Source organism: Labrus mixtus, chromosome 6, assembly GCF_963584025.1.
Source record: "Labrus mixtus chromosome 6, fLabMix1.1, whole genome shotgun sequence".
Taxonomy (NCBI): domain Eukaryota; kingdom Metazoa; phylum Chordata; class Actinopteri; order Labriformes; family Labridae; genus Labrus; species Labrus mixtus.
This window is the reverse complement of record NC_083617.1, coordinates 6,512,663-6,524,162: the sequence shown is the minus strand read 5'-3', so window position 1 is coordinate 6,524,162 and position 11,500 is coordinate 6,512,663. Positions and strand designations below refer to the sequence as shown.

Genomic DNA, 11,500 nt, shown 5'->3' with positions numbered 1-11,500 from the left:
GAATGGATGTTTTCTCATACTGATAATGGTTTTGTCGCCTGCTTAACCTTTAAAACACTGTGAAGTAGGCTAAGCCTGTTTTTCCACTTTTAGTCACAAAGTGCCATTTGTTGAACCAACACTGTAACACCTGTAAGTCAAATGCTTCCATTTATCCACACAAACCTGTGATTACAAGCCGTGTTTGGGTGAATCATGGGATCATCCTGCCGCTGTGATTCATGTCCAGAGTTACATGACATGTCTATAAAAAGCTGAGGGACTCTTCTCTGAGCAGTAGTGGGAGGGCCCCATCAAAACCAGCTAAGCGAGAGCTTTTCACTTCTGTTTCTCTGAGGAAGTAAGGAGGCACATGACCTGAGCCAGCTGATGTGAGTCGCTCTGCTTGTTCAAAGTTCAGTCTACTTGGTGCAGATTAGTCAGGGGCAGCCGGTTGTACAGAAGGGTCCACATTGTAGGCGCTAGTCATGTCTTAGCAGGCCTGTGCTTGTCTTTCAGCCTGACATGGGACAGACCGCTCACTCGGTAGGGATCACACAGCACAGATGACAGCGTCCTCTTGGAGCCTGGAAACCCCCAGATGGCTCTAACACAAGGACAGGTAAGAATACAAAGACACAGCTGTGTTTTACAAAGGCACATCTATGCATGTTCTACTGTACTTTTGTCATGTCTAAATGTTTATCATAGTTAATGCACTTATAGGTTTGATTTGCTTTTCTATTTAAAAAAGTGAGAAATAACTTATATATATAAATAACTAATAATAAATAAGTTAAATAAGCACTTTTTTATTTCTCTGTCGTTCTGTCACACACACTTACTGCACTCAGAACAGTCTCACATGAGGAAACTTCAAAGTATTATTGAATTTCTATGGAATGTGAACCGCTTTTCCCTTTACTCAACATTACAAGTGATTCTATTGGCTCTGGCCTCTCGCTCAAGCAGTCAGTCGCTGCCAGTTTCCCTCATTGTTCATCATGAGTTTAAGTCTCTGAACAGAAACTACCTGAATAATATGATTGTAATGAGGAAACAACGCTCATAAAAGCTTCATACATGCAGTACTAATGCTTCTGCTGTTTGTTTTGGAGAAGTGTTTGACATTTTTTTTAGCAGCCTCCTTCAGGAACGTCAAGCTGTAGAGGAATAATCGCACATGATCAATATAAGGGGACACATCGATCAGGACAGAAGATCCTAGGGGGTTTTGTTATTGTTGCAGCTGTTTGCGGCAAAGATTTTTGCTTTCTTGCATCCCAAATTGCCCAATAACTTTTAAGAAGCTGTACAAAAATCAAAACAAACAAGTGTTACCCCTGGGGATTAATAAAGTATTTCAGATTCTGATTCTGATTCGGAGATATTCCCAAACTGCTGCACCTGCTGGTGACTTCATATCACTTTTGAGAAAAAGGCCAGAAACAACAAAGGCAAGGCAGGATTATTTTTATGGCTCCTTTTCATATCAAAGCATTTAACAGTGCTCTTTATAATACAAAAAGTTATTAAAAAATGTAAGAGAGACTCGAATAGAACTATAAAAACGATTTCTAAATTAGATTTTAAAACAGAAAACAAATTAAAAAAACGCCAATATCAAGGGAATCATACATTTTATTTATAAGGCACCTTTCAAAACACGGCTGGAAAGTGCTTCACAGGGGAAAACAGATGAAAATGAGCTGACAAAATAGAGGGATTTAAAGAAGAACACCATGGTAATGAAGGCTAAAGAGAAGTATACGACAAGGTGTTCGATGAATATTGATTGAATAGATTTTGCGCAGCATCAAGTAAAAGTGCATCTCAAACAGTTTGTTTTAAAAGAGGGCAAAGACGAGGCGGCGTACCTTATTTTATCTTACAGGTTATTCCTGAGAAACGAGGCCTTGGGAACAAAGACGATTTTACCCCTGGTTTTCTATCTAAAACTTTCAATCTCTAAAAGAAAATCATTAAACTACTCGGGGGGGGGGGGGGGGGGTTATGTCTACCTGGGAAGAGATTTCATTTCAGACCTTTATTCATTCTCGAAAGGACGCTAAGGGTTCCCCCGTTTACGATGCCGTCGATATAACAAGCACAGTAAAACAAGCAAAAACAACAACAGACACTCAGAGTCAGTGACAAAAAGCACTGAGATCCCATTAAAGTGGCTAGACATCAAATCCCTAAACTCCGGAAAGGGAGGGAAGAACTCCGATCCTTAGAGATTGCTGGAGGGTAGATAACTTGACTGTTAAAATTGATTCTTAAACGCTCAGGTTACCAGTGTTATAAAGTCTTCTCTTGTTTAGGGATAAGTCAGGATGAAGCAGCAGACACAAGAAAATGCCCATGGTAAACACTGAGAAGTTTTAAAACATGTAGAGGTTTGACCTTTTGGTAATTATATGCTTCCAATTACTGATAATTGGTTATCACTTACACCATGCCGATCCCTGACTGCTTTAGGATAACACAATATGAGGCACATGACTTCTGTCAGTCTGCTCTTCTGTCTGGGGATTTTGGGTACAGACGCTCTGCTCTGAGGATAGGGAAGCTTTGATTTAAAACAACATGAGCTGGGGAAGTGAGACATTAAATGGAAACATGAAGTTACTTTGGAAATGTCAACTTAGGGTGTTCAAAAATAAAAGGGTTGAATAAGATTTCTCTATTTTTGTCTTTCCCCTCAAGCACCACACTGCTAAAAAGGAGAGGATCAATAAGGAAACTGGCGAGCTGAGTGCTTCAGGAGAGTTATCTGTCTCGTTGGAGCTGAAGTCGGACAAAGTGGAGGGCTCCTGCAGAGACCCTCATCTCCCACAAGTGCTGAGAGAACAGCTGCAGGAGCTGGGGATTCACACGTGCTCGAGCCCGGACCTCAGAACGGACCCTGTTGCTTCAGAGCAGAGAGAGGAGCATCTCATCAAGGTCCTTCCTCTTTACATACAGGTATGGAGGACCATGGTGTCAACGTTAGATTCAATTTTCAAGTGGGTTATTACTTTTTCAATTCTAGAAGATGTCAAACTTCTATTTGTTAGAGGTAGAGTATGCGTTTTTCAGGAGTAGATGCCAAGTAGGTGTTGCACTTTCGCACCCGTCTGTCAAACCAATACAAGCTGTCCCTTCAGATCACGGCGTCCCCCTCCCCCCCTCCTCCATTAGTGTGAAGGCAGAGCGCAGCCATTTCTACGACTGATCTGCATTCCGACATGCCACCCAAAGTTGATTAAAGGCTTTATATGCCTTTTGTTTTTTTGATCCAGCAGATGTCGCCCTTGAGCACCAGCATGAAACCAAAACAACTCGCGCTGCATTGTTGTGTTAGCATGCTAATGCTAGTGATCTTTATTACGCTCGTATCTTCACACTGCATGTAAATTTACCTGAAATGAGCGTGATCTAGAAACACAGTTAAGCAGTGAGTACAGTATGTTATTCTTCTTTTCTCTAGTCCCTCAATTAAACATCTTTTATACTCGAGGGGAGGAGTCAGCCATCGGGCCGGCGATGTAAACAAACTCTGAAAACATCACAGACAGTGGGACTCGGGTGTTACACCCATTGTAGACAGTCATGACTCACAGAGTTATTTTCAGAGGATAAACTTGATTTATATTATATTTAAGTGTGAAAAATCGGATATAAAGCCTTTAAGTCTTTATTTCTGTGAAGTATTTTATACCAAAAGTATGTTGTAATCGTACTCTTGAGAGGAAACCCCGCCCATTATAACTCAACTAACAGCATCTCTGAGTGGGTGGGGCTGCCTCTCTTACCCCACGTGGTGGCAGGGGTAACAGATGGTCAGGGAGGGGTTCACGAGATTAGAACATCTTTAAATCTCTTAGCGTAACATACACAAGCTGAAGGAGAAGTCTTTGCGGTCCGTATGAACACAGAGCTGAGAACAACAACAGAGGGAGTTTGTTTTTTCCCTGCTGTTTTTTTAAGCGGGCATTACACACCGATATATTTGATATCTGCTTTATTAATGTTTAATCGTTGCACATTATACCTTGAAAAAATAGAGACAATCAACTGGAGAATCATTTTGTGTTGTTTTTTTACACGTACTGTAAACAAAACTCATCAAATAGACATTTTTGGGAATGCAAACTTGCGATTTCTGCACCGCGACATTACTCTGAATTTTTCCGCCAGCCCCCCTAGTAAAATCCCACGTGAAGTCGGGTGAGCCGATAGGAGACCGCAGCTATGTAATATGCGTTTATATCACACGACTAGTGGGCGACCAGTGCAGTCTTCTTGAATGAGGTGAAGCTGCTTCTGGCTCTTTTCTGTTTGCATGTATGTTCTGTACCTCTCATTCCATAATGTGACATCCAGTTACATGTAGCCTCGATATAAAGGCAAAAACTGTCATCACTAGCGTCGGACTCTGCTGCTTCATTTGCTATTTATGCATCATCCTTTTTTACGGCAACTCCTGAGGACCCCCCCCTTCTATTCCGACAGGGAAAGTCTCCTGCTGTGAAGTGCACATGTGAACAGGCACCTCGGGTAGATATCACGGGCACTCTGTCCTGAAATGTTCTAGAAATCTCCAAGAGTGCATGTGTGAAAAATGCTCTGAACAGATCAGTTATCATGGAGCCTCAGTTCATATGAATACCAAACTGTAAAAAGGTTAAATGAGTGCCCGAGGACTTGGTATGGTTTCCAAAACTATTTAAACTGCTCGAAAGAACAGTCAAAACACTTTTAGGCGGCGGTCAGATGTCTCCCTCTCAGCTGATCTTATCACTTGTACTCTGCGGTCTCTCATTAAATCTAAACAGTTTGCACAACTTTCACATGAAGCGTGTAAAAGCAGTCAGATCCGCAGCTTCAGGCTTTGCTTTGATTAATTGGACTATGAGGAATTTCTAAAAACTCTGTGCCTGAATTGTGTTAATTCCATCGCTGATTTGCGTGTTTGTGCATGCAACACTATTGATCGGGCTTACAGCTACACACGCAGGCACTCTCTGGTTTATGTGTTGCTCTGTGTGTGGGTGAATGTATGAGCCTCATGACCTGAGATTTTACCAGCTTGTAGGGCCTCACTTAAGAACAGCAAACTCAGTGAAATAGGAGATCCTCTTATGGACCTTAAATGAGCATATATACAGTTGTATGCACTTGTCTTTTATTATTTATAATGTAGTGCAGGAACAAGGGCAGCTGGGATCCCCTGTATACTATGGTCACAAATATTTTATTGTATCTCATAAAACACCAGCTGTGGTTGATCTGAATCCACTCAATGTCAGCTCAACATGTCATTTCATACAAAGACTTCTATGTTCAAATTTTAGTTTTGGACACATTCAAATTTCCACTTAAAAGTGCAGTTTGCATTAGAGCACTAAGAACATAACCCCCGGTCTCATTCTGCCAATAAATGAATAAAGGCTTTATGCTGTTTTATTCGCTCTCCGGTACCCTTGTATGATGGATTCTCTCGTCTGATTCCAGGTCTGTGAGGAGGGAGGCAGACTTGATGGTCTGAACATAAAGGGGCTCGCAGGTCTGACTGCAGACACTGTTATCCAGAACATCCACAGCAGAGTAACAGGAAGGCCTGCAGGTAAATACAAATCCCCACCCCCACCGTCAGGTAAAGGGACTTTCAGTTTGCTGTGGTTCTTAACCAGCAGGGGTTTTCCTCTTATTTTTAATATCACTTCTGTTATGGAACTCCAAAACAGATTGAGTTTATAACAGTATTTTTTTATAACTTAAGTTTAAATAACTTGTGTTAAAGAAGTGTTTAAATATTTATCTCGTTATGATGAAACATCTATCTTGTTCTGTCAGAAAGGAAAAAGCTTCTTTTTTTTTTTTTTAACTTGTAGAGAACTAGACACTTCTGCTTTTCTAGGTGCTAACATGATGCATAAAGTAGCTTCATTATACTTGTTCTCAATTTCACCCTATGGATTTTTCTTTCACACCTCGCAGCTCGGCTCGTCTTTTTTAGGTGCAAATGTTAAAACGATTTTACAGGAACTCAAAAAAAAAAAGAAAGTACGCTTCCCTCGATAGAAAATGCTAATTCCTGCTTAAAAAAATAGAAGTGAAACTTTTCTCAAAACATGTAACCCCTCAAATGCCATTTAGATTTGCATGTTCCTTTCTACTTTCACTTTGTTAAGCTTCACTCAAATATTGAGTCGAACTTGATATGTCGACAGTCTTGCTGACTTGTGTTTTTTCTGCTCGTTTCAGACCTTTACTCTTAAGGGTCGTTGTTCAGCTCATGTTGATTATTCTCTTTGTTTGTTTTCAGAGGGAGCTCGGGGTGAGGTGGTGCAGTTCTTCCAGAGGCAGGACACTCAGGACACAAATTGTGAGGCAAAAGATAATCAGGGATGGCTGCTGTTAAAGTCTCTGCTGCTGCTGACAGCTGACAGCTCAGTGAGTGATGAACACGTTTTTAAAGTGAAACAATACTTAAATCAGGATCCCCTTCTTTCATTTGGTTAATGTTGATAATCTAATGATCTTTTGCATTAAATTGAAATCACCCATGTTTATATGAATGGCATTGGATGGATCTTTTTTTTTTTAATCAGAGTGAAATGTAAATCTACTCACTTTTGTGTGTGTGTGTGTGTTTGCAGGAAATACTGTCCTGTATAAACCCAGGGCTCCCTGCTGCTTTGGTGAAATGCCTGTACCTGTTAGTATGTCTTCCCTCTGTGAAGGAGAACCTCGCCATAGAAGAGACCTTTCAGGAGCCTCTCACACAGGTCAGATATCCGAAGCTCTGTATTCTTTACAGATTCTTTATTCTCTGTATTTCTTTATTTATTTTTTTTGTGGACTTCGCTTTGAATCATCGCTCTTTTCCAGGTTCTGCTCCAGCTCTGTAGGCAGCCTGTAAACGTGGAGAGACTGGTGGAATCTCAGGAGCTGCAGTGTCTCATCATCGGCCTCACATCGCTATGGGACCAGACCAGCTCGGACTGGAGGCGTCAGGCCTCCCGTGTCCTCAAGGCAGTCTCTGCTGTAGCAACGAGCAACACTGTCCCATGCTTGCAGGGTGAGGCCACTCGAAACTAATTTGTCTGCTCTTCTTCGTTCACTAGTTATAATATGATATAATGCTGAAGGGAAATTATTTGGGATTCATCCTGCATATAAAGTGAATAATTTGATTTAATCTAGTAATGTTTTTCTGGTGAAGACAGATATTTTTGTCCCAGCTATGATTTGATTATACAGAGACACATGACCACACATCCCAGCAGAGATGTGTGCAAGTATGTTTCACATGATGCCTCCCATCAGCAATGATTTTTTCCCCCCAATTTTCTGGTACGGACAAGTTAACTTTGATTTCTTTGGGAGATTAAGAAATTATCAATCTTTCAGCATTTTTGTGTGCTCACATGACTCCGAAGCTCTTTGCCATAACATCTTTAATTCTATGGATAAACATGGGTGATGCAAAAAAAAAAAATGACTCGAGAGAAGTGTGGTAAAGTTCCCTCGTGTGGACACATTTCTAAAAATGAAAGCTTCAAGTGTGTGGCCACTGTCAGTAACACTGTCTTCTCCTTGTTAGGGAAGAATTGTGTTCGTATCTGCATCCAGAACCTGGTGCACATCAGTCCTGATGTCTCGGGGTCGCTGCTTGCTGAGGTGGCTGTGGCTGTTTTCAGCTTCATCAGAGACACCTACACCCTTAATCCAGCCCTCTTCATAGAGTTTGACACCAACAATGGATACAAGGCCCTTGAGAACATCCTCAAACGGTGAGATGAAAGGAGATGAAAAGAAATAGAATTAAATGAAATTAGATGTTCTGCTTTTGATTGAGTACAACTCAAGTAAATAATATAATAAGATATAACTGGGAAAGACATGAAAAGAATCAGATCTTTGTCTCCATAAGCATTCATGGAAATGGCTTGAAGTGTCATAGTGTTAATATGCAGCCAAATCAGAAAGTGTATTTGTTCCTGTAAATGCAATTTGTCCAATCTGGGAGTAAAAAAATAAGTCTTTGTTTTTCTGTGTTTTTCATTGAATTTAATAAACTGTGTGTTGTCTCTGATTGTCTTGCCATCCTAAGGTGTGAGGAAGGAGTTTCTGTGGATCAGTTCCAGCCTGTGGAGGAGTTGCTGGCGCTCATTGCTTCTTTCACGCACTTTGGAAAAACGGAGCTGAGAGTGGCTCTTTGTGTCACCAACCCTCAACCTCCAGGCTTTAAGTTTGACCCCTCTCTCACCAAAGGTAGGTCACATCTTAAACATGAGCTCTGCATGGGAACAATCTCAATAACATTCCTTTTTTTTTTTTATCTCTAGTAGTTGATTGTATCATTGAGAGAAACTGTGACGCACATTCTCTAAATATGTATTCCAACAGAGATGTTCTGATACCATTATTTTACTTTCTAATAGTCATACATAACAGTGCTCTCTTTTGGAGCAAAAACAAAGAATTGATTCCTGCTGAAACAAGGTGATTTTTTAATTCTGGGTTAGTACATTGAGGTATTAGTTAAATAGTTCAGAGTGGTTCTCAACACTGGCGTCAAACTTATAAAAAACAGTACTCCAAAGCATCATCTGTATGGCTCAACAATTACAAGTGTATGGAGGGGAACGAGCCCCCTTTTGGACCACACAGTTCATCCCTCCTTTGCACTTTGGCCCCCACATAACCCACCCAGACTGCACCACTCCCCTTTCCTTAATTTCCCACACTTCCCTGACTTGCAATTCCCCCACCGCTATCCCCACAGCAAAGCACACCACCCCTCAGGTTAACAGGAAACTGAGGTGATTATGTCTGGGATGATGAAGTGGAGGCTTCCAGTCTAACTCTGTTAGGATGCCCCACATCCATTCACCACTGGCCTGCAGCAACCAGCCATCTATCATAGATGTGCACACACACCTCCATCCAACACTCATAAATAGAGTGTCCATAATAAACACACGCATCCCTATCCAAACAGAGACAACGGCACACATATTCAGCACCCATCCATCACATCAAGGAGTAGATCTCTGTCCAGCAGAGGCACTGGGGGACTTTTTCTGCGCTGATCTTATTTGGTTCTGATGCAATTTAGACTAAGTGTGAAAATGAATCCTATTACTAACCAGGTATGTATTTATTCACAACAAACGCAAGTGTGTTTTGGCTCCAAAATCTAAGACCTCCTCTAAATATTTAGACAAAGAAGAGAGCAAACTCTATCAAGGCAGATTATGCTTCGATATTATTGTCATCGTGCATGTTAGGATGTTTGCTTTCAATCTGTCTATGTATGAATAACTCAATTGGCTCATGAGGTCCAATGTGTGTTCTGCATTAAAGGCTGTTTGTTATTTGCTTGTTTTTCATTTTTCTTAAGAACTGACTCTGACCTTGCAAGAGCGAAATGAGACAAATTGAGATTTCAATTCAAAACATCTTTTGGATAAATCGACCTCGGGGCTGATATTGTTTTGCAAGTCTTAGTTCATCAGAGGAATACATCATCTCGCCATTGAATAGAAAAACAAACCTACATAAAGATATCTGATCACATATGTCTTATATATATATATATAGTTATTCTATCTTGCATTAACGTACTGAAACCTCTTTTAGTGTATTGACTCTTTTTGTGATTCTTCATCTCCTCTTGGACTTTTTGTCTTCAGGTTCAGCGGTAAAGAACCTGCAGGCCTTCCACCTGCTGCAGGCCCCCTTGCTGCGCTGTGAGGATTCTCTGCTGTGCTGCCAGCTTCTTCGAACTGTGCAAACGATATGGGAGAGCGACCCCGCCAATTTCTTCCTTCTGGAGTGGACGGTTCAGTCGATGGCTCAGCTGGCTGCCTGTCTGTGGCGTAAACCAGCGGCCGTCCAAAAACTGTTCTTTTCGCTCCTTGAGATGGTACGACTGCTCATGCCGACATCAACGTTCATGTGCATTTTTTGATTTTTGCACGATTACCACATGAATTCTGGTTAATCGGTTTCCTACAGGTGGTATTTAAGTTGAACTACATCCCCCATGAGACCTTGTGGGCTCTTCTTGTTGTGCTGAAGCAGAGCTGGGCCGGGACGCTGGCTGGAGGAGTGGAAGGGCTGGAGTTCGGAGTGGCGGCTCTCACATGTTTTCACCGGTAAGCAGTGTTTGTTTTAAAGATTTTCCTCAGAACTGTTTGTGATAATCCTACTTTAAACATTTTAACCCAAAATCTGACGGTAGCAGTTTTATTCTAAATGATTAAAAAAATCAGTTTGGATGATGTACAGAAGTGTAGAGATGGAGATATTTTCTCTTTAATCTCCATCATTCAGACAGACGAGGATATTAAAATAGAGGATATGAAAATAGAGTGTCATCAGTTACTACAGGATATAGTGAAAGTATCGTAAACTTTATTTTAATTTGTTTGATCTCACGTGGTCTCACAGGGAAGCAGATGTAACTGAAATAGAGATGAACCACAGCCTGCGAGCAGAGATGCTTTTTACTGATGAAATAAAAAAAAAAGAGGAAGGCTTTCCTGTTCTGAATGTGAAGTTATTGAGAGGAACTGATGAGTGTGTGACAAAGCAGCACTGTTTTAGCCTTTAGGTGAAATCTTTTGAGCATGTGTTGAGCGGAAAAAGAAAGACGAGAATCCCCAAAATGATCAGGTGTGCTACCCAAGGATAAAGATTTAAGAGTATTTAGAAGACGTCTTATTATTTTTATACATTCCTTTAATGAGAGATGTTAGGATCAGGACTCTATTTTTATTATATTGCATTCACTGCAGTCGGTGGCATTCATTTAAATCCAGTAACTGAAGAGATTTCAGTTTTTTTCTCTGTTGGAACAAACACATCATGGAGATCATCTGATGTTAAAATCGTGTCGGAGAAGAGGATTTTCATTTTGAACTGAGCCATGTTGGTTTTAAGAAAAGCTGACTTTCAGAATGAATATTGTTTTGGAGGTTAAAGGTTAGAGCTGTATAATCTCACATTACCAACAAATCTGGACTGAACATGATCGTAAATGATCAAGGGCCCAAACTGGCTTCCTGGCTGTCAGAAAGAGGAGTATTGGTTTAAATTTGGTCCAGTCCTTCTTTGAGTTTGGCAGATCCATAAACTTAACCCTCTCCAAATGGTCGTTCAACAGTTTGGTTTGTCTGATAATTCAAAACACAATAGAAGTTAGACAGGATAAAGCTCCACATTGAAGATCAACTGGATCCATCTCCTCCGCTCTGTAGGCTGACAGTGCACAGTGGTATGCTAGCTGAGGTGCTAAGTGACCGGGGCCTGCTGGAGCTGCTGCTCGGGGAACTTCGAAGGAGAGCTAAAATCATCAGGAAGGCTGGAGTTGTTTCTTCCTCTCAAATAAGTAGGAACCACCATTTTCCCTCAAATCACATGTTACAGTGATTGAAAAACTACAAAGCTCATTATTCAGTAAATCAAATTGAAGTGGACATCTGTGAGTTTTTTTATGTACAATTTAACATTTTAAATGTTC

At 40.9% G+C, this 11,500-nt stretch overlaps 1 protein-coding gene across 2 annotated transcripts in view; it reads left to right on the top strand.

Annotated features, from left to right (window-relative positions):
- Nucleotides 1-413: 413 nt before the first annotated feature.
- wdfy4 (WDFY family member 4) overlaps nt 414-11,500 on the top strand; it is a 51,039-nt gene continuing 39,952 nt past the window's right edge. For both annotated transcript variants that reach the window (XM_061039682.1, XM_061039681.1), the window contains exons 1-11: nt 414-601; nt 2,689-2,946; nt 5,479-5,590; nt 6,293-6,420; nt 6,627-6,755; nt 6,859-7,048; nt 7,574-7,763; nt 8,084-8,244; nt 9,669-9,901; nt 9,994-10,133; nt 11,238-11,368. In XM_061039682.1, coding sequence (XP_060895665.1) covers nt 581-601; nt 2,689-2,946; nt 5,479-5,590; nt 6,293-6,420; nt 6,627-6,755; nt 6,859-7,048; nt 7,574-7,763; nt 8,084-8,244; nt 9,669-9,901; nt 9,994-10,133; nt 11,238-11,368 — 1,693 coding nt within the window. In that variant the 5' untranslated portion in view covers nt 414-580. The remainder of the gene's footprint in view (nt 602-2,688; nt 2,947-5,478; nt 5,591-6,292; nt 6,421-6,626; nt 6,756-6,858; nt 7,049-7,573; nt 7,764-8,083; nt 8,245-9,668; nt 9,902-9,993; nt 10,134-11,237; nt 11,369-11,500) is intronic.